The sequence below is a fragment of the Lepidochelys kempii genome, chromosome 11 (assembly GCF_965140265.1).
Source record: "Lepidochelys kempii isolate rLepKem1 chromosome 11, rLepKem1.hap2, whole genome shotgun sequence".
Lineage (NCBI taxonomy): Eukaryota > Metazoa > Chordata > Testudines > Cheloniidae > Lepidochelys > Lepidochelys kempii.
In genome coordinates, this window is record NC_133266.1 from 3,010,336 (window position 1) to 3,033,132 (window position 22,797).

At 54.4% G+C, this 22,797-nt stretch overlaps 1 protein-coding gene across 25 annotated transcripts in view; it reads left to right on the forward strand.

Moving 5' to 3' along the window:
- Positions 1–22,797, forward strand: part of TNS1 (tensin 1) — a 274,551-nt gene that overhangs the window by 233,779 nt on the left and 17,975 nt on the right. For 24 of the 25 annotated variants that reach the window (XM_073304965.1, XM_073304974.1, XM_073304971.1 and 21 more), the window contains 4 exons: positions 1,141–1,233; positions 12,216–12,399; positions 16,410–17,278; positions 19,522–19,608. In XM_073304965.1, the coding sequence (XP_073161066.1) occupies positions 1,141–1,233; positions 12,216–12,399; positions 16,410–17,278; positions 19,522–19,608 (1,233 nt within the window). The remainder of the gene's footprint in view (positions 1–1,140; positions 1,234–12,215; positions 12,400–16,409; positions 17,279–19,521; positions 19,609–22,797) is intronic. The other variant, XM_073304973.1, reaches the window with a different exon arrangement.

The window sequence follows — 22,797 nt, forward strand, 5'->3', positions numbered from 1 at the left end:
GCTGTTTTGTGAGCATGGTGGTTTGAATTTCTGAGGGCCATATTGTGTTCTCGTTTACACCGGGGTGAATCTGGAGTATCGTGGTTGAAGTCAGTGGAGCCCCTCTGGATTTAGATCTAGGGCACGGAGATCGGAATCTGGCCCACTGTGTTTATGTTAATATCAGTCTGACTACAGAGGAAATGCTGCTGTTTTTGGAGGCATCTCTGGCAACCTGTGCATTGAACAGTGAGCCTCTGCAGCACTTCCCCGCAGCAGACGCATACTGGGTGGTCTCATGTTTTGGAGTGTGGAAGTCAGGGCTCCTAGGTTCTCGCCCTAGCTGCGCTGCCAACTTCCCAAGTCACTGCGGGCAGGACATGTTACCTTTGGTGCCTCAGTTTACCAACCTGTCCAATGAGGGGAGTGCAGCTAAATGCCCTCATAGGGTGGGGAGGTGTCATCAATTAACCATGGCAGGGAGCCTTAATCAGTGAGCATTGGGGAAGGTGCTTTGAGATCCCCTGGATGAGAGGCACTCGGGCAATGGAGGGCGCTGTTATCCAGCCAGGGGGCTGCTGCTTTGCAGACTTGCCCAGTGTTAGGATTCCTGCAAACCCTGGGAAGTCATTCCTGCCGGTGGACTGTCCCTAATGGCCTCGCCAAGGTGCTCTCTCCTCAAAGAGGCAAGGCCTTCAGGCTCCCAGCGCACTCAGGCAGGATTTATAGGCATCAAAGGAATTTGTAATCCTGCCCCGCCCTCTGGACCCCTCAATCCGTCTTCCTGTAACTGCCCATCAATTATCAGCAGGGGGTTTCTTTGTCTCCCCCGTGTCTAGTTTCCCTCTGCACGTGGCTGGCATCGGGGCTGGCCGAATCACCGTCTCCTAAAAGAGAAGCCAAAGGTGTCACTTCTAATAAGGGGGCCTGCTCTCGGCTCCTGCATTCCTGTGGTTTCTGCAGGCCAGCGGGCTTAAGTGTTTCCAGTTGCACACGCACCTTGCCAGGACATAATGACCGTCATTAAGTAGGACACGTAGTGCTGAGGCTATAAACTCACATTTAGTAACAACCAAGATGACTCTAGGATTTATTGCGCTTCAAATTTAATTCCTCTTTTGATACCGTTGGATTTTTTTTTTTTTTTTGGCCTGACTACAGCGCGCTCCCCACCCGGCCTGGCCAAGACCCCGCTGTCTGCATTGGGGCTGAAGCCCCATAACCCAGCCGAGATCCTGCTGCAGCCGGCGGGAGGTAAGTGAATGGCTGGGGTCAGAGGGCCAGTTGCAGATAGAAGGTGCTGAAAGTTAGGGCCAGTTCATCCTGGCATCTTATTCCCCTCTCTCCTATATTGAATCATAGAATCATGCTGCTGCACAGAGAGGTTGAGAATGCCTTATTTCTCCAGGGGCTTCTGCTGAGGCTGAATTTGCAACGTCGGCCCGTCAGGGTCACTAAGGCTGACTGGGTTTGGTCACTGGCATGTGCACCCAAGGCTGAGCTGTATGCTGCCGGACAGCAATGCGGTGCCTCAGGGGCTGTGGCCAGTAGAGGAAGGGTCTTGTGGCAGCAATGGGGTTGAGAAATATGCCTGTCAAGCATAAGAGCGGCCAGACTGGGTCAGACCAAAGGTCCATCTAGCCCAGTCTCCTGTCTTCCCACAGTGGCCAATGTCAGGTGCCCCAGAGGAAGTGAACAGAACAGGGTAATCATCAAGTGGTCCTTATGTATTGGTATACTAAATTCTGCCTTAGCGCAGGGGGTCATAGAACCAAAGGGGCCACAAGGATCACCTAGCCCGACCCCCTGCCAAGATCCGAGGATGGGCTAGCTAGATGACCTCTTGAGAGCCCTTCCAACCCTAGAACCAGGTTACACTCATCCTGATGGGCAGGTTGTCCCATAGCTGCGTACAGTAGGAGTTCCTTGCATTTGCCTCTGAAGCAGTTGGTACTGGGCACTGTTAGGTCACTGGCCTAGCTGGACATAGCGGATCTGACCCAGGCTGGCTATTCCTACGTTATCAAACAACAAGCTTCAAGAAGGTAAGGAACACGCTGTCCGGTAGAGTGGTTGCTCATTACCACCAGCGCTTGGTTTCTGTCACCCTCTCTGTCTGGGTCAGCACCCGAGGTCCTTACTCAGGGTCAGCTGCCCCCGATGGGAGCTGTACTGAAGGAGTGCGTAAGGTAGTTAGGATTTGACTGTCTATGGCTCTCTCTCTCTTCACTCCCGCTCCTCCTTTCTCCCTCGCTCTCTCCACCTATATGTGGCGTTCTCACCTCGCCGCAGTTCAAGAGGGCTAGAGAAAGTGCAACTTGCCAGTTAAAACAATATCCAGAGCATCCGCTGTCTCTGTGTGAATCACCAGAGTGGAGCCCCGGGCCCCGCTTCTAACTCCTCTCCTGGCCTCTGACAGCTGTCTCGGGGACGGATACCAGAGCCCAGGAGCTGTCTTCTAATCCAGACAGATCCCAGCTCACCAGCACCACCCCTCCCCTTCACAGGCTTTCAAGAGCTTCCTTTATGTTCGGAGCCTTGTGTCTATCCTGCTCATCGCAGGCAGAGAGAAGCAGAAACTAGAGTTTACAGTGGGGAAAGCCCCTTTGGGGACCGATTCTGGGGCTGTAGACACCAGCATTTCAGCCACTGGCATCTTTTTACAGCCAGGCTATAAATGTGGAGCAGCAGAGAGTTTAACAGCAGAAAGGCCGATGCACAGCCGTAAAAATTGGATGGAAAAAAGGCAGCACTAGGAATGTTCCCAGCGGGGTTTTCTCAGCACGCGGAGAGCCAATCAGTGTAGGCTTGTGTGGCCCTGCCCCAGACCTGCCGTCTGAACCGGGAAGGCCAATGGCTTCTCAAAGGGTGGAGGGAATCAGAATAATAATGAATAACAACATCCCTTTTGGACATAAACCATCTCCCTGCCTAGGGCTTGTCGGTAGGGAAAGGTTAGCGGTGAAGCCATAGGAATGATACTGCCAGGTGAGTGCTGAGGGCCAGGTGAGTGTTAAACTAATGGGTTTTAGGCACCTAAATACCTTTAAAAACCAGGGCCTCTTTCCTGTTTCTGTGGCAATTCAGGTAACTTGCACACATGTAGTTATTTACCAGGATGAAAAAGCAGAGAAGATTAACATCGATTTCTCTCTCTCTCTCTTTCTTCCCTTTGCATCACCGTGTTTCCTTTCTCTTCCACTGTCTGTCCTTCCCTGCCTTGCTCCTCCATCTCTCGTCTTTCCCCCTCAGAGCTAGATGGGGAGGCAGTAGTTGAATCTGATGAAGGTAAGAAGGGATATTTTCTCTTTATTCATGTTAATTCTTTTGGCCAAAAAGAGAAGCTGAAACTGCTAAGCTCATTAATGGTGAGACATCTGGTTGGCTTGATGTGTGTGGTATGCAGAAGGGTCAAAAGTGCATACAGGATTGTACCGCAGTGCGGCCTGCCAGGGAATTATACGTAGGAGCTAATCTCGAAGCAAATAAATCCAGGTAGAGCTGCCTGAAACTGAAGTGTGCAGGAAAATGATCAGATATCCAGCAGTGGCATTTCAGCCTCTGCCCATCACTTGGTTCCTTGTGCTCTCGCATCATTTCCTGTCTTCTGGCAGGCGGTACTTCCTGGAGTGCCGTTCCCACCCCAGTGAATCAATGTGCCGTGAGATCATTGCACTGGCTTCTGCAGAGGTTCGTTCTGAAACCCAGTCAGGACGGTGCCATGAGATAGAGCCGCAGCCTTGGGGTACACTGCTCTCTGTCCTTCCCGCACGCCCCACAATGGGGAAGTAGTGATGCTGACCACTGTTCTTTTCACCTTGGTCCATGCTTCCCTCAGTGTGTGTACAGCCAAGGGACAAGCCTAGGTGAAAGGTGAAATTTTCATAAGTGCCTAAGTCCCATCTTCAACAGCGGCAGAGCGTAAGGATCCAGAGGACGAGAACCCGGGTTTGCAGGGCTCGGGGTGACAGCCGGGCAGCTGTAGCAGAGGCGTGATCCACACGTTATAAACCCTGGGGGGCACAACACGCCATGGGAAGTGCTGCCCACGCGAAGCCCCGATTGGCATCACCACCCATGACCTCTGATTTGTCCAGGCACGCTATTTAAGTGGGTAGGGAGTTGCCGGAAGCTGTCTGTGCAACCTGGCAGTACCTGGCCTGCTGCGACAACAGGTGCTTCTCTTGTTCTCTGACCTATGGCCCTGACTCCAGCTCCGACCTTAGGCCCGACTCCTGGTTTCTGACTCCGGCTGTGACCCCTCGCTTGACTCCTCCTCCCGCCACCAGGGCCTACTCCTGCTCTGACCGCTAGGCATGGCTCCTGGTCCTACCCACCAGGCCAGACTGCCACATTCTGGTTGTGGAACCGTTGGAGAACCATTGACTTTCAGTAGGGCTTAGCCTATGTCTACATGGCAAAAGGTGTGCGTGGGCTAGCCTACCCAAGCTAGCTTCCCTCCAGCTAGTCTCAGTGAAGACAGTGCAGCATGGGCAACAGACTTTCAAAGAGCTCATTTCCAATTTAGGTACCAAAATAAAGGGCCACATTTTCTTAACTGCTGAGCCCCCAGGAGCTCCCATTGTGACCACAGGGATAGATTTCACAGAGGTCAGTTCTCAGCGACTCCTGAGACATTAAGATAGTTTTGTGACCGATACCCTAAGGCCATAAGACTCCCAAGCTCTGTGCTTTTGCTGACCCGAGGGGAGTGAAAATATAAGCAGAGATACAGAGCTCATGAATTTCAGATGCCATGACATGCTTTAGAACAGGTTCACTTGCGGTGCAGTTTGTGCTTTCGGTGGCTGCAGCCTTTCAGACAAATCAAACGGTCCGAGCGGAATGACAAACACGGTTAAACAAGAATGTGCAAGTGTTTATAAGTAGGGGATGTTAGCTTCAAACGAAACATAAGCAAGCGCCTTGTGGATACAGAAGTTAAGAGCTTGGAATCTACACACCTACACAATCTGTCTCTGTGCTTTCCTACTTCATGTGCTGCAGCCGGATGGTGATGCTGTGTTTGAGATGGCACTTTCCTTCAGAATCTCTGTTTTCAGTCACTTCTGAGTTACTCCTTGGGCTGAGTTTTTTGCATGTATTTCAGTCCCGTCTGGACCTCTCTGGGGAGTTTCATAAGAATCTGTCCATTTTTGTTGCACCCAAAGCAGTCTTGGCAACCTCTCATGATTGTACCACAAATCTTTATCGTGGTGTTTATCTTAAAGACCCAGTTCTTGGAGTCAGGAGATTACAGGACAATTTCAGCTCTAATTAAAAAACAAAGTTTCTGGTCCTTATGGCTGCAGAGAAAAGCCTAAAAACGTGGCGAGAGCTTGCTGCAATTTTTGTTGTTGTTCAAAATGTTTTTCAACAAGAAAATGACTTTTTTGGTCAGAATGGCATTTTCTGTGGCTAATCTCCTTTTTCTACCATTTTTTCCCATTTTTCATTTAAAAAAAGGGAAAATTGCAGCCCAAACCAGAATATTTTGGGAGTTTGGCTGAATTCTTTTCAGCCAGAAACAGACAAATGTTTGATTTTTCAGGTTTTCGGTGGTTTGACATAACCCCAAAATCCTTTTGAAGAAAAATTTGGATGAAAATGAAAACGTCTTCATTTTTATCACAATTGTTTTGTAGACCAGGTTGAACTGTGATCCCTACAGTTCAATACCAGAAAGGAAATAAAAAAGACATGAGATTTTTTAAAATAATACATTTTGAGTTCTTTTAAAGCCAATTTCATGGGGTTTAGGGTCTGACTCATGCGTTTTGAACACTTTGGGTTGGCAATACTGCCTAACCATTACAACATTCTTTCACCCATTTTCTGCATGACTCAGATAATTTGTGTTTTAAAACCTACCATGTTCTGGCTCCTGAAAGAGGACCAATGCTTTTGCCGCGGGGAAGAAATTAGCTGAGCGAGTTGACTTTTTTTGAAAGAAAAAATTTTAGATAGAAAAATGCCCTTCCCCCCAAAAAACGATGGTTTTGATTTTGTCAGTCTGTTGTGGGGTTTGTGCCTTTTTTCCTAATACATTTGGAAAAAGCTTCTGTTTCCCCAAAACCAGTTTTCACAGATGGAACATTTTGGTGACGTTTTTAATAACGCTTTTGATAAAAAGAGGGGGGAAAATTTGGGAAATGGAAAAAAGTCTGTTTTTTGAACCCAGTGCAAAAATGCAAAACTAACAAAGTTTTGAAATTTTCCACATTTTTTCCCCCAACTACGTTTAGAATGGTTTCAGAGTAGCAGCCGTGTTAGTCTGTATTCGCAAAAAGAAAAGGAGTACTTGTGGCACCTTAGAGACTAACCAATTTATTTGAGCATAAGCTTTCGTGAGCTACAGCTCACTTCATCGGATGCATACTGTGGAAAATACAGAAGATGTTCTTATACATACAAACCATGAAAAAATGGGTGTTTACCACTACAAAAGGTTTTCTCTCCCGCCACCCCACTCTCCTGCTGGTAATAGCTTATCTAAAGTGATCACTCTCCTTACAATGTGTATGATAATCAAGCTGGGCCATTTCCAGCGTAAATCCAGGTTTTCTCCCCCCCCCACCCCTTTTTTTTTCAACACACACAAACCCACTCTCCTGTTGGTAATAGCTTATCTAAAGTGATCACTCTCCTTACAATGTGTATGATAATCAAGGTGGGCCATTTCCAGCACAAATAATAAGAATGTCTGAGGAAGGGGGGGGTAGGAAAAAACAAGGGGAAATAGGTTACCTTGCATAATGACTTAGCCACTCCCAGTCTCTATTCAAGCCTAAGTTAATTGTATCCAATTTGCAAATGAATTCCAATTCAACAGTCTCTCGCTGGAGTTTGGTTTTGAAGTTTTTCTGTTGTAATATCACAACTTTCATGTCTGTAATCGCGTGACCAGAGAGATTGAAGTGTTCTCCGACTGGTTTATGAATGTTATAATTCTTGACATCTGATTTGTGTCCATTTATTCTTTTCCGTAGAGACTGTCCAGTTTGACCAATGTACATGGCAGAGGGGCATTGCTGGCACATGATGGCATATATCACATTGGTGGATGTGCAGGTGAACGAGCCTCTGATAGTGTGGCTGATGTTATTAGGCCCTGTGATGGTGTCCCCTGACTAGATATGTGGGCACAGTTGGCAACGGGCTTTGTTGCAAGGATAGGTTCCTGGGTTAGTGGTTCTGGTGTGTGGTGTGTGGTTGCTGGTGAGTATTTGCTTCAGGTTGGGGGGCTGTCTGTAGGCAAGGACTGGCCTGTCTCCCAAGATTTGTGAGAGTGTTGGGTCATCCTTCAGGATAGGTTGTAGATCCTTAATAATGCGTTGGAGAGGTTTTAGTTGGGGGCTGAAGGTGACGGCTAGTGGCATTCTGTTATTTTCTTTGTTAGGCCTGTCCTGTAGTAGGTGACTTCTGGGAACTCTTCTGGCTCTGTCAATCTCTTTCTTCACTTCAGCAGGTGGGTCTTGTAGTTGTAAGAATGCTTGATAGAGCTCTTGTAGGTGTTTGTCTCTGTCTGAGGGGTTGGAGCAAATGCGGTTGTATCGCAGAGCTTGGCTGTAGACGATGGATCGTGTGGTGTGGTCAGGGTGAAAGCTGGAGGCATGTAGGTAGGAATAGCGGTCAGTAGGTTTCCGGTATAGGGTGGTGTTTATGTGGCCATTGTTTATTAGCACTGTAGTGTCCAGGAAGTGGATCTCTTGTGTGGACTGGACCAGGCTGAGGTTGATGGTGGGATGGAAATAGTTGAAATCATGGTGGAATTCCTCAAGGGCTTCTTTTCCATGGGTCCAGATGATGAAGATGTCATCAATATAGCGCAATTAGAGTAGGGGCGTTAGGGGACGAGAGCTGAGGAAGCGTTGCTCTAAGTCAGCCATAAAAATGTTGGCATCCCATGGGGCCATGCGGGTACCCATAGCAGTGCCACTTAATCGGCGTGAGCATCTGCTCTCTATTCTCTTCTGGCCCCTGCAACTCTCCTTAAGTGTTCAGCTTGTTCTGTGCTTTGTGCAAAGCCCAGGGATGGTCTAACAGAAGTGCACCCTGGGGTGGATGCACCCTGGCACTCAGAAAGGTGCACCTGGAGAGTCAGTAGCTGCACAGCTGGAAGGGTGGGACTGAGCCCATGGGAATGCGACTGTTTTCATCGGATGTGTAAAGCGAAGCAGGGTTTAGCTCGGCACTATGGAAACTATAGCTGTGTTCCTGTCCGCGTGTACATTGATAGATACATCGATAAATCCCTGATAGATAATGGGATAGAGAATTTGGCCAATAATATAGTCAATTAGAATAGAAAGGAGCTGCAGGTTTTTCTGCACTAGTCCTCTAGTCAGACTGTCTGCACTGAATTTGTGCATTGTTGATTTATGTTTAAACAGCATCTTTTTACAAACAAACACACGTGCACACACGCATTCACACACACACCCCAATCTTTTGAAGTCAACGTCCAGTTTTGCAAGTGAATTATGAGCACAAAATCGCAGGTGCAGATGTTCAAGTTCTAATTTACTGGATGGTCCTCCAGATCTGACCAGCTGAATGCTGAATATCTGAATTTCTACCTGCAAGGACAGAGAATGGATTGAGGGCCCTTTAAAAATAATACCCTGTGTGTATCCGGGTGTCTCTCTGGCATTTGGGGGGTTATAATGAGCTCCCACCCACCCTCAATTGTTCATGTGTCTCTTCCTTTGTTCTTAAGATATCATCCATAGAGCCCTTGCAGAAAAATCAGAACAGATGAGCTCTACATTTTTAATCTAAAAAAATATGCCAAACTCTCTTTTCTGCCCCCAAACTTGGCACACCCACCTCCTCTCTTCTTTGCCCATGCCCCTGATTTCCCTTGTGTCGCTGCCGTTCTGCAGCCGTTTCTCCTGAACCCCTGGCAGGCGGACTCATGCACTTGGACTGGCGAATTTTGGTCGGGGTAGGGAGCAGGATTTAATGACCGAAGCGGGGGAAGGTGTATTACCCCCATTCTGCAGGTCACCCTAAGCAGCACTTTGGCCCCAGGCCGAGCGGACCCAAGTGCCGGGTTCAGTGAAAATCCCGAAACCCAGCTGGAATGTTCTGTAGGAAAAGATTAGCCCAGCTCCCTTCAGAGGTCAGCTCCTGCCCCATCTGATTATGCAGGGTGGGGCAGGGCTGGATGGAGAGCTTATACCAGGAAAGGGGAACCTGGTAGCCTCTACCCCAAAAAGCTCACGGGCTACAGGCGATCAGACAAATAGACCATGGCTGTGGGGGGAGGAGACTGGGTAACAGAATAATAGGGCGTGCTCACTTCTTAGCCACTCAGGAGCCGCGGCGACGTTAACTAATCACCGTAGGGGTCCGTTTTATTTCCAGCCGTGTATTGCGTATGCCGCCCACTGCACTAGAGATGCCAAAGATCTCTGGGGTTATCTTACCCCCGGCCTTGCCTACGCGGGACTGGCTCCTCCAGTGAATTGTAGGAGGGGAGAAGGGTCCAGGGGAAGATGGGGGTCTCTGATGCAGTCGCTCACGGAATGGAAAGGCTGAAAAAGCCCTGCTGCTAGACACGTGGCTTTGCGAGACAAGGAGGCAAGGCCGGCTGGTGGGTGAATCTCAGGTCTTTGCGGGCAGTGCCACTCCCATCATATGGGTCCCTGGTATGACACCCTCCCCCGCACCTCGTTTCCTTCAGCAAGAGGCAGAAATTCACGCTGGGTGCTGGCCGGGAGAAGCGGGAAGGCAGCTTGGCACCAGCCCACAGTGACGCCAGGCCCTGATGGGGCATGGACAGCATTCGCAGGAGCCGCCTGTGGGCTATTGGAGAGGGATCCCACTGGCGAGGACGGGCGGGAGGCAGAGGGTGAAGGTTCCCGAGCCTCCTGGACTCGCTCACGCACTCAGACGAGGCCACGGTGCAGCCCTGCTGCCCGGGTAAAGGCAGGGTCAGGGCAAGGTCCCCCAGGCAGGCGGGGAGTAAGACAGCCAGGGAGGCAGGGAGCATGAGAACGGGGCGCCTCTGTTAGGGAAAGCAGGAACAATCCCAGGGCTCGTTGCCTTCTCCTCGGAGTGGGGGCTGCAAAGGTGGGGGGAAGGGATGCAGGCAAGAACTGGGTGTTTATACCCAGGGGGATTGGGGCCAAAGGGGGAGCCGGGCAGGGGGCAGAGGAGGAATGGGGTGAGTGTGGAAGGGGGTAGGAGACGGAAGCCTTGTGGGGCTGAAGCGGGAGGGCCCAGAGCTCTGGGAAGAGTCTCTGAGAAGCCGCCTCCGGGGGGCAAAGGGGGACGGGTCTCTAAAGCCTGGAAACCGTGCGGCTGTCTGAGCAGGGTGACCGCGTCCGGAGCTGGCAGGGCGCGGGGGGGCGGGGGGTCTAGGCGACGGCTCTGCTGCCGTCTGGGGAACTCGGTTAGTCAGCTCTCTCCGAATGTGCCCGGCTTCTACATGTTGGGGGGCCAGATCCGGCAGCTGGTGTAAATAAGCGTTGCTCCACTGAGGTCAGTGTCACGCTGCTTTACGCCCACGGGGGAGCTGACGTCGCGGACATCGCCGATAGTCTGGGCGGGCGCGGGGCCCTGGAGGGCAGCTCGCCCGGCTCGCCGCGGGGGTGACCCGGGCCAGTGGCTGCTCAGCGGGTTTGTGGCTCGCAGGGTCCAAAGAGAGGGGCCTGGCGAGCATTGTACTGCCGTGCACCGGCCGTGTCGGAAAGCCGCCTAGTTCTGTCGGGTTCCATCCCCTCCGGGCGTAGAGAGCACCGGCTCTGCCATCCTTCCTGCCACGCAGCAATGGGGTGGGAAGGATGGGAGGCTGTAGCAAGGTTTCTCCCCTCATCATTGGGAGTTACCTTTGTTTGAGAGGATGGAGCTGGGCCACTGCAGATGGTTGCCCTGCGGCTGTCCCGCGGATTGCAGGGCAACACGTGTTCCTGCGGCGGCCGACAGAACGGCCCGGACTTGGGCTCATGGTTCGACACAATGGTGAGTTTCGGTTCTCGAGACGATCATTGCTGCCTCTTGGGGTTCAGAGAAGCCATCTCACTTCACCCCCAGCGTGCACCAGTGCACCCCAAGGGCCTGCCCATCCTTCCCCCTGCCGGTGCTCTCGGGACACACCGCAGCCATGCTAGACCAGACACTGAACCCAGCTGCTTCCAGAAATGGAACGAGGCCGTCCTGAGGCACCAGCCCTGTGGGCGTGACAGGCTGAGATCACCCTCAGCAATGCAGTGGGCAGAGATGGGGGAGTCTTTAACTGCCTGGCCAGATGGTGGCTCCTGTTTGCTTTTCTCACCTGCGGCTCGTAAGAGAGAGAAGCTGGGGGTTGGAAATGCAGAGATGGGAGAGTCCATTTCACTGCGGGCCCAAGAGGGCAAATTCGGGGTAACCCCGGGAAGGTGGATGCAAGGATTAGATCCAGCTCATTCCTCTGTTGGTGAACATACTTGGAGATAAATGCCTCGAGGTTGGGGGACGAGGGTACGTCGAAACTCGAGCTGGGTCTGTCTCATTACACTGCCAGCTCCCGTGTAGACGTAAGAAGTTCAGTTTGGCTGGATCTAAATTAAGGCGCCCCCTGTCTGAGAAGGCACCTCCCAAGCTGCCAGGCCGCAGCTGGGCTTTGCACCTTAAAAAGACACCAGGTTTTGTCTGCTATGGGCACCTCGTGTGATTGATTTCTCCAGCCCATAGAAACCGTTCCCGCCTGGTGGAGTCACAGTCTCATCTTAGGAGTGAGCCAGTGTGCAGGGAGGTGGGACAGGGGTTACTTACGGCCAGTCATACAGTAACTCTGCTTAGCCAGCTGCATGTCTGGCGGGGGTGATTCAAAAGGATCTATTTTTAAATGATGACGAGGACTGACTTCTCATGGGCACAGTGGTGCCTGCAATGTGTAACAGGCACGAAGCTGTGTGTTGCACAAGACTCATGTAGGGAGGAATGACGGGGAAGACGATTCAGAGGGGGCCGGGGGCTATGTCACACGTTGCATCTGTTTTGGCAACGCCCTAGCTGGGTGGAGGTGGGGGGATTTCATTCATTGCTTGGCGTGGGATGATGGGGATGCAGTGGATTTCTCAGATCAGCTGTCGCGGCCGCGACGGGGTTATTGATTTGAAACGGGGTGACTGATATTCGGGCCCTGGCTGTGATCGGCCCCGATCCTGAGCTGCAGCCAAAGGGCACATGCACGCCGACCTCCCCGGGTCAGTCGCCAGCTTCACCCTTCCTTTCCTTTTGCCCCCCAGGTTCCAGGACCTATGTGGAGTCGGTGGCCCGCAAGGCGGCGACGGGGGGCGGGGGGACGCCCCAGAGCCCCCCAACTCCACAGGCCTACAGCACAGAGACACCAATGAGGAACGGGGCCTTCATGAACTCCTTCACCTCCCCCAGCCCCATCTCCACCAGCAGCCCCATTCACAGCATGGACGGGTAAGGAGAGCCAGGCACTGGGGACCACTATAGTGCTGGGTTTAACTCCAGGAGTGCTTTGCCCTTCAGCCCTTCCTCACCTGAACACGCCCATCAATGACTTGGGTCACACGAATAAGGGCCGTGCTGTGGTCGGTTTGCAGCTGTGCATTCTCATGCTTCAGGGTGTCAGCTGTCACCACAGGGTCAGGAAGTGTGTGTGTGTAGGTGGTTGTGTCCAGGGGTACATGGGGGTGTGGCGGGGAGAGTGTGTTTGGGGGGACAAGGGTGTGTGTGTGTGTGTAAGGTTTTTCCCGTGTGTATTCGAGAGGGTCTGCGGTTGTGTGGGTTTGAGGGGGGGTTGTGTGCATGAATGAGGATGTGGTCGAAGAGAGGGTGGGTGTGTACAAGACAGTGTGGGGAGGGGGTGGGTGTAGCTGGTTGTGTGCAGGGGAAACAGGGGTGGATGTGTGGTTGCGTGTGCGCTTGGGAGGTGTGTGGGGAGGTGCGCATGAGGGGTTTGCATGTGCACACGTGTCGGGGTATGTGGTGGGCACACATGTAGGGTTGTGTGTGCAGGGGGGTGATTGGGAGGGCGTGTCCGCGGGTGTGATCGGGAGGGTGTGTCCACGGGTGTGATCGGGCGGCAGTGCAGCGTGGGGAGTGGGGATTGTCCGCTGGCTCGGCCCCCTCGCAGCTCGCGCCCCGGGCTTGCTGTTGCTCCTGGCTGTTCCCTGCCGGATGGAGCTGCGGGGACTGGGTGCTGCAGGGGGCCATCCTGCGTCTGAAAGGCTGCTCCTGTCACCCTGTGTCACGGAGTCCCCGGGCGATGCTCTGGAGCTGCTCCCTACGAAGCCAGGCAGGACTCTGGGGAAGTCTCCTTTCTGGGAGCAGCCTGTCTGCAGGACACACAGCTCCCCCGGCTTCCCCCTTCCTGGGTCTGACCTCGGAGCATCCAGCCTCCTCTGCCCCTCCGTGCGCTTCCCACAGCGAGTCTGCCCAGGCAGGGTCCTGGGGAAGCCAGAGGGTCCTGCCCCCCAACTCCGCAGTCAGACGTGACTCTCAGCCAGCCAGTAACACAGAAGGTTTATTAGACGACAGGAACATGGTCTAACACAGAGCTTGTAGGTGCAGAGAACGGGACCCCTCAGCTGGGTCCATTGTGGGGGGCAGTGAGCCAGACAACCACGTCTGCCCTTCACTCCATGTCCCCAGCCAGCCCCCAACTGAAAGTCCTGCCAGCCCCCCCTCCTCTGGGCTTTGTCCCTTTCCCGGGCCAGGAGGTCACCGGATTCCTTTGTTCTCCAACCCTTTAGCTCTCACCTTGCGCGGGGGAAGGCCATCGGTGGCCAGGAAACAGGGTGTCGGCCATTCTGTGTCCAGACCCCTGCACATACCTGCCCTCTAGGGCTCTGCAACGATCATACACCCTTATCCCACCCCCTAGATACTTAAGAACTGCATAGGGGAAACTGAGGCACCCCCACATTATTCAGAGGAAACATTAAGAACAGTCCCGCTTCGTCACACCCTGGCCCTAGCTAACCCCTTCCTCTCCTCTCCCAGTGGGCTGGGATAGACACTTCTCATGCCCAGTGGGTGGGCAGGGCCCCAGCGAGCCCTCGGACCCCAGCAACCCCCATTCTGGGAGTAGGAGGCCTCACAGCCCTTCCTTCCCTTCGCCCGCCATGCACAGAGCCCCTTTCTGACTTACCCTGATTAGTCCAAAGGCCCCCTGTCGGGCGGTGCTGAGCCCCAAGGCCTCCCTCCGAAGCCAGTGAGCTCTGGGGGTGCCCAGCACCAAGCCATTGTACAGGATCAGGTCCCAAACGACTGACCGACTCCTGAGAAAAGTCCCCTGGAGCGGCTGCTCCTGCACGCCTGGTGTTCCCCCTGAGAGCCTGCTGGGCTCATTGCGAACCATGTGGGGCTGCATGGTTTTGACCGAGGACACGTTCAGGTGCGTGGCTGCAATGGTGGGTTGGTCACTGCTCAGGCCCGGGTGACCAATCAGTTGGTGTTCGGTGCCCCAGGCATCAGGGGAACCCAGGACACAAAAACCTAAGGCCCTGACCACCAGCCATTTTAATCCGGCCCTCTAGCTCCCACTGGGGAGCGAGGTCTGGGGCTTGCCCTGCTCTGCGCGGCTCCCAGAAGCAGCAGCATGTCCCCCCTTCGGCTCCTATGCGTAGGGGCAGCCAGAGGGCTTCGTGCGTTGCCCCCACCCCAAACACCACCCCTGCAGCTCCTATTGGCTAGGAACCGCGGCCAATGGGAGCTGCAGGGGCGGCGCCTGCGGACGGGGCAGCGCGCAGAGCCGTCTGGCTGCGCCTCCGCATTGGAGCCGGAGGCGGGACATGCCGCTGCTTCCAGGAGCTGCTTGAGGAGGTAAGCGCGGCCCAGAGCCTGCACTCCTGATCCCCTCCTGCACCCCAACCCACAGCCCCAGCCCTGATCCCTCTCCCTCCCTTGAACACCTTGGCCTAGCCCGGAGCACCCTCCTACACCCCAAACCCCTCATCCCCAACCCACCCCAGAACCTGCACCCCCTGCCAGAGCCCTCACTCCCTCCCATGCCCGAACCCGCTGCCCCAGCCCAGAGTCCCCTCCCACACCCTGAATCCCTCATTTCTGGCCCCACCCCAGAGCCTGTGCCTCCAGCCGGAGCCCTCACCCCCTCCCGCACTCCAACCCCAATTTCGTGAGCATTCATGGCCCGCCATACAATGTCCATGCCCTGATGTGGCCCTTGGGCCAAACATTTGCCCACTCCTGCCCTAGTTCCTTCTGCAGTTCGGTCATCCCTGCTGAGCTGCATGGTATTATGAATTTCTTCGGAAGGTGTCACCATGACCAGGGCGTCTGGGCATCAGTCCCATCACGTATAGACTCAGAGAAGAGCAGCCCCCTCTGCTCTCTCTTCCCTCCACGGGCTGAGCTCTTTGCCGACCAGAGACAGAGTCAGAGAGCAGGGGGACGTAGGCATCAGCTTCCCTGCTGGAAGCATCCTGCCCTTGTAGGGGAAGGTTCAGTAGACAGAGGGGCAGGATGGCTGCATTTCAGTGTTGTGTCTAGCTGTCGATCGTTTGTTTCAGCATGATCCAGTAGACAGGGCCAGGGGGAATGGAAGTCAGGAGAACTGGGTCAGTGTGTCACCTGGCCAGGTCACTTGGCTGCTCCGTGCCTCAGTTTCCCTATCTGTGCTATCGCTAGAAGGAAACACACTCTCCTTTGAGGATCTGGGCCTGAGCTCTCTAGATGCTTTCAAAGCTATTCAGACATCTAACGCCCTCTGACATCAGTGGAAGTTAGGGACCTGAATCTTCGGGGACCTGGTTCTGACTTGTACTATCGTGATGTATTTGTCTAACACTCTGCAGGATCCTTTGGGTTGTAAAGTTCCTCCTGTTGCCTCAAGATGGCACAGTGCTGCTGGGTTGGGCAGGGGCAGACCTGGGCTTTCAGGCTAGATACAGAGGAACAAAGTTTCAAAGCTTCCCACCTAGGCTGCCGTGCTGGCAAATGGCTGCTTTGCGCCTACCTGTGTTTCCAGCCAGCCGGTGGGTATTCCAGAAGGGAGGTCTGGTGTGGGCACGCACTGACAGCAGTTTGCAGCCAGATGCTAAGCTGGGACGCTGGAAAATGGGGCCTTGGCACAAGCACCTGGGGCCCGACGGAGCCAATTCCACAGCAAAGGGAGGGTGATCTTGTGGCTCGGACACTGAAGTGGGGCTTGGGAGGTCTGGGTTTGATTCCTGGCTCTGCCACAGATTTCCTGGGTGGCCTTGGGCAAGTCGCTCACACCCAGATCCTCAACGGTATTGACGCACTTAACTCCCACTGAAATCAATGGGACTTTAAGGATCTGGGTCTTGCTTTACCAGTGCCTCAGGTGTGGTGTGGTGCCTGACCTACACGAGTTGCCCTGAGGGTACGGTGATGTGCACCAGAGGGAGGCCAATAACTAACTCAGGCAGCAGTGAGCCTGGCGTGGAGCAGTGCGAGCTGAGCTCGTCCCTTGCCTTTCCCAGGGTGTCGATCCGCAGCTACCCGTCGGAGAGCAGTGCCCACAGCACAGCCATGCCCCCGCGGCCCTCGGCCGAGTCCAGCTCCCGGGCACCGTCGGCACACAGCAGCTACCAAAACGCCTCGCCGGTGTCCTTCAGCCAGGGGGGCCCCGCGGGCTCCCTCTACGTGAGCCCCGAGTACCCTGATGGCCGAGCCGGCGCGCAGCAAGACACCCACACGAGGCCGCAGCCCCAGGTCAGCGTGGTGGGTGTTCACGTCCTGCCGGGGAGCCCCCACACCCTTCACAGGACGGTGGCCACCAACACGCCGCCGAGCCCTGGCTTCGGGCGAAGAGCACTCAATCCCGGCATGGCAGCCGCTCCCGGGAGCCCTGGCCTGGGCAGGCACCCCGTGGGCACCCACCTGGCTGGGACCCCGGGCAGCCCGAGCCTCGGTAGGCACCAGGCCGCTAAGGGAGGCGGTGCACCCGGCATGGCCGGCAGCCCCAGCATGGACAGGCACATCATGTACGGCTATTCCACCCCGGAGGAGCAGCGCCCCACGCTGTCCCGGCAGAGCAGCGCCTCGGGGTACCAGCCCCCCTCCACTCCGTCGTTCCCCATGTCCCCGGCCTACTATCCCGGCTTGAGCAGCCCGCAGTCCTCCTCCCCGGACTCCGCCACCTACCGGCAGGGCAGCCCCCTGCCGCAGCCGGTGCTGCCCGAGAAGAGGAGGATGTCGGCCGGGGAGCGGTCCAACAGCCTGCCTAACTACGCCACGGTGAATGGCAAGATGTCCTCGCCCGTCTCGAGTGGCATGTCCAGCCCCATCGGCGGGAGCAGCGTGGCGTACCCGCACACACTGCCCGACTTCTCCAAGCTCTCGCTGCCAGGTAAGGGCTCACCCATCGCGGCGCGGGAACCCTAGAGCATGGGGCAGGTGCCTGGGGGCAGGCCGGAGGGGGTGGGGGTGGGGGGGCCTATGGTGCTGGAGGACACATTCTCTCCAAAGGCCAAGTGCTCTCCAGCTAGACGGCGCTGTCCTTCACAGCCTGCTTCAGAGCGGACTCCCCTGAGGGCTTCTCCCCCCACCAGAGGGCCTCCCCTGAATGATCAAATGGATCTTGGGCTTTCCCCTCCTTTGCACCTGCCATTAGCAATGGGTCGGACCCTGGGTATAAATCCCAAGGTCCTGGCTCAGTTCTCACCCAGTCCTCACTCGGGCCGCGCTCCCGTTAGCTGGGGAAGTACATTAGGGTTGGGACCCGGCAGGGTATCTGATGTACTTAGGGTCCTGGCCAGCCCCTCAGCGCACTGCTCGCTCTCTTAAGGTTACGTGCTGCGATCCGCAGAATGGGCGCGCTCCACTGTTATCCCCGGGCATCTGCACAGCACCCTCCTCCTCCAGAGGCTAGATTATTTCCTGCTCGCTGCGCTCCTTTAGGCTTTCCCCTGAGGGCCGCTATTACTCTGGTCCCAGCGCTACTGTCCTGCCTACCGCTGCTCTGCGATTCTGTCCTCTGCAATGCAACCTCCTGCAGGCACGTGCCCTACAGTTCACAGAGCCGCTGGGAATGGTAGGGGTTGCGTATCTGCTTTGCTTCCTACGTCAGGAGACATAGATATAGGAGTCACCGCTGGTGCCCAGGCCCACCCCCTCTTTTCCTTCTTCTAAAATTAGCGGTCAGAATCAAAACAGGAAAATACAGAGCTAGCATCAAAGGAAGAACCACCACACAGTTGATGTCAAAAACACAACAGCTTGCAGGCCGTGAGGTCAAAGCAACTCGGTCGGATATAGTCCTTTGCCTTGCCGCCTGCGGGGCAGAGCTGAATCCAGCACTCTCTGGGGAAGGCTTTTGGAAAGGGGCACCGTCTGCTTCATCATACTCGGTCTGAAAGGATTCGAACTGCGCCTGTCACAGGTGACCCCTCAACTGCTGTTGCCCAGTGTAGCTCCCCGGAAATCAGTGCAGCTAAGAGCTGGTCTTGTGGATTTATACGGCCAGCACGGCGCGCCCTAGGTCATAAGCCGTCCGGTCTCGGTACGTCTGACAGGTTAGGCCGGGGGGCCAACCAGGGCTCCGGAGTTGTATGCGGCTCTTCAGAAGTTAACCTGCGGCTCCTTGCATAGGTGCCGACTCCGGGGCTGGAGCGACAGGTGCCAACTTTCCAATGTGCCGGGGGAGGGGGGGTGCGCTCACTGCTCAACCCCTGTCCTGACAGGGGCCTGTTTTCACCTCCCAGGAGGTGTTTCAGTAGTGGCGGGTTGGAGGGAACCCGGGCCCGCCCTCGACTCCGGGTTCCGGCCCAGGGACCCGAATGGCAACAGCTGTCGGCAGCCGACCTTTCACTGCCAGAGTTGCTACATTTCCCTGGGCCTCTTCCCCACAGCTCTCCTGCTTCTCTCTCTTAACGCCTTCTTCACCCTTACCTTAGGGCTCCTTTTCCAGTGGCTTGAGGTTGTCTTCACTACCCAGCCCTTCAGCCGCACTTCCTCTCCTCTGGCCCCCTGGCTTTTTTTGGCCTGACCGGAGTGAGCCCTTTTATAGTATCAGAGGAGCCTTAATTAGAGTCAGGTGGTCACATTAGCTTAACGGCCTCACCTGACTCTTTGCAGGTTAATTGGAGTCAGGTGTTCTCATTAGCCTGGAGCAGCCCCTGCTCTGGTCGGTCAGGGAACAGAAAACTGCTTATCCAGTAGCCAGTATATCTGCCTTCTGCTACTCTGCTATACCCAACCAGCCTGGGTCTATCACCCCACGTATGTCCCTGATCCTTCAAACTCTTGAGCACATGCTTAATTCTCAGCATATAAGTATCCCCATCAACATCAACGGGTTTAGAAAGTTGAAGCCTGTGCGTAAGTGTTTGCTGGCTCGGGGAAGCGGAGGTGCCCTTGTGATCTCCAGATGGAATTAGTGGTGGGGTCAGGATATTTACAAGGGTTAAAGGAAGATTAAGATATTTATACTTTCAAAGAGATGCAGCTAAACAAGACCAGTAAGAGTATCTGTTCCTGTCCTGTTCTCTGGGAGGGCTGCACCGTGAGATCCCTCTGAATTGTGAATCTGGAGTGGCTATAAACATGTCTCGAATGCTTCCCTTGATTGTTTCTCTCCTTCCCCTCTCTCAGACAGCAGCCCCGAGACGCGGGCCAACGTGAAATTTGTCCAGGACACGTCCAAGTATTGGTACAAGCCAGAGATTTCCAGGGAGCAGGGTGAGTAGCCAGCCCCAGTGAAAAGGAGCAGCCGGGGGGATGGGAATTGGGAATCAGTGTGCACGCATGTGCTGGTTCTGAGAACCATGTGGGTTATCCTGGTCCTGGGTCATTTTGCCCACATCCTGGCGTTATGGCTGCCCACATCCTGCCTGGGCTGTCCCTGGTAGATGGGCGTCTCTATCGCGCCGTGGTTCTTTCCAGGGATCCCATCCGCCCAGGGTGGTTGCACATTGTGGCTGCTTGGGTGACTCTGGACATTTGGGATGATCTTGGGTTAGACCCAAGTAGCCGCAAGAGACCGACCCATTGTGTGCCAGAGGCAGAGAGCAGACAGGCCTGAGTGCACTGGGGGCAATGACAGGGAATGGATTTGGTGAGATACACCCAGATGACCCCAGCAGGAGATCCACGCTCCATGCTGCAGAGGAGGCGAAACCCACCTCCCCCAAGTGCCTGCCAATCTGACCTGAGGGGGAATCACTTCCCGATCTCACACCTGTGTTTGGGCTTAGCTCTTCCACTCCTCTCTGCCAGCAGGCAATCACCGATCCTCTTGGCAGTGCTGGAGCCCTGTTCCCGACCCGTCTCAGCCCTCTGCTCGTTTGTTAACTCGCTTGGGGGCATTCTCCCCACATTGCTGCGACCCAGCCTGCCGCACCCCCCCGACTGGCATGACAGAGGGACGCCAGTCCGAGAGCTACCGAGAGCTAGTCCCTGCAGAGGGATAGCAACCTGGCCAGGGCTTGTCTCTGTTCCTGCTGGCAATGTTGCCAGTGTTTGCACTTGGCTAGGAATCTCCCCTCCCGGCCCCTCTGAGAGCCGCTCCTTGCAGCCGAGAAATGACCCCACAGTCTATCCCAGACCTGTTCCCAAGGGAACCTCTGCTGGAGGCTCGGGCAAGAGGAGACAATGGGGCTGTCTGAGGAAGTGGCTCCTGGGGGAAAGGTTGTGGGTAAGTGGCAGGTAATGGGAGAGAGGAAGGATGGTTTGGACCCTACTCTTGGCCCCAGGAAACCCCAGGTTCAATTCCTTGCTGTGCCACAGACATTCTGTGTGACCTTGGACAAGTCATCGAATCCTAGACCTGGAGAGGGGAAGGGTCCTTGAGAGGTCATCAAGCCCTGCCCATAGCAGGACCAAGGAGACCTCGACCATCTCTGACAGGGGTTTGTCTAACTTGGTCTTAAAAACCTCCATTGACAGAGTTCCCACAACCGCCCTAGGAAGCCGATTCTGAACCACCCTCATCCTGAGAAAGTTCTTCCTAGTAACTAACCTAACTGTCCCTTGCTGCAGATTAAGCCCATTTCTGTTTGTCTCGTTTTCAAAAGGGATTTAGGCCCTTAGGAGCCTAAATCCTACTGCCCATCAATCTGATTTAGGCTTGTAAGTGCCTAAATCCCTTTTGAAAATGAGGTGTAGGTTCCTAAGTCAGTTAGGTATCGCAACACCGAGCACAGTGCTGCCTACATACCTACATGGGCCTTATTGTGTGTGTGCCTCAGTTCCCCATCTGTACATTGGCACTGCCCTACCTCACAGGGGTTGTGAGGATAAATATGGTAAAGACTGTCAGGTGCTCAGATACCCTGGTGAGGGGGCCAGCTAAGCACCTAAGATACACAGGAGAAGATGATGGGGAAGCCGGCAGGAGGGACTTTGAATAAGGTGAAGCTACAAAAGTTTGTCTCTGGATGCAAATTTCAGCTCTTCAGGGCCAGGTCCATCTTGCAGCCTGCTGGTGCGTTGGAAGCTGCAATGCACCCCAGGCTCGCAGTCTGCCTGGAGGAAGAGTTAGGCCAGGGGCTCTCAACCTTTCCAGACCACTGTCCCCCTTTCAAGAGGCTGATTTGTCTTGCGTACCCCAAGTTTCACCTCACTTAAAACCTACTTGCTTACAAAATCAGCCATAAAAATACAAAAGTGTCCCAGCCACACTGTTACTGACAAATGGCCGCCTTTCTCATTTTTACCATAGAGTTACAAAATAAATCCGTTGGAATATAAATATTGTACTGATATTTCAGTGTACGGCATATAGAGCAGTGTAAACAAGTCGTCATCTGTATGGAATTTTAATTTGTCCTGACTTCGCTAGTGCTTTTTCTGTAGCCTGTTGTACAAGTAGGCAAATATCTAGAGGAGTTGATGTACCCCCAGAAGACCTCTGCCTACCCCCAGGGCTCCACATACCCCTGGTTGAGAACCCCTGGGGTAGGCTGCTGGCTGGGATAAAAAGACATTGTCTGTGTGTCGGTGCATTTGCTCGATCCCTTCCGATCCCCCTTGGGAGAGCTCAGCGCCTCCTTACGCCAGGGCAGGACACCTGTGACATGGCAGAGATCTTGGCGTGTTAATTACCCCTGCTGAGCTGTACTGCGGCAGTGCCCAGACACCCCCGTCCAGGATCCAGGCCCCCATATTGCTAGGCTCTGTCCAGGTGTATGATGAATGGCAATCCCTGTCCCAAAGACAATCTGAGTATGCGATGAGAGGTCCCAGGGACATACAGCCCAGGGACTGGGGTGTCACAAGGCACAGGGAGATGACTAGACTGGTGCATTTTAAAGCCAAAGCACGCCATTGGGATCCTCTAGTCTGACCTGGCAATTATAAGAAGTAGCAGCCACAACACACCAGCTGCCAGGCCACCGACAGGTTCACTTTGCCCTTCCCTAATGCTGGTTCCATTGACATGTGGGAGCCCAAACCCCTCAGCCCCACCACCTGGCCCAGAACCACCTTTATTGCCTCTTTCTCTCTATTGTTCCTTCCCCGCCCCCCTTGGCTGATTACGCAAAGGACAATATCCCCATTGAGATACATGGGAGGTGATCTCGGAGAGAGGGCTGGGAGTCAGGGCACCTGGGTTCTATCCCTGACTCCCTACGGGGGACCCGGGGCTGGTGATGTTGTTTCCCAGTTCCCCTTCTCTGCAGAATGGAAAATGATCATGCTACTAACCTCACTGGGAGGTGAAATTCATTAGCAGCTAAAAGAAAAGGAGTACTCGTGGCACCTTAGAGACTAACCAATTTATTTGAGCATAGTAACATTTCTAAAGCACTCCCTGGTGGCAGTAGTTAACGCGCTCAAAGGGTACCAGATCTCACAGCCCATTGGCCCCAGGAGGTCAGTAGGTGATTCTTATGATCTCCTTTTTACAAGGAGAAACTGAGGCACAAA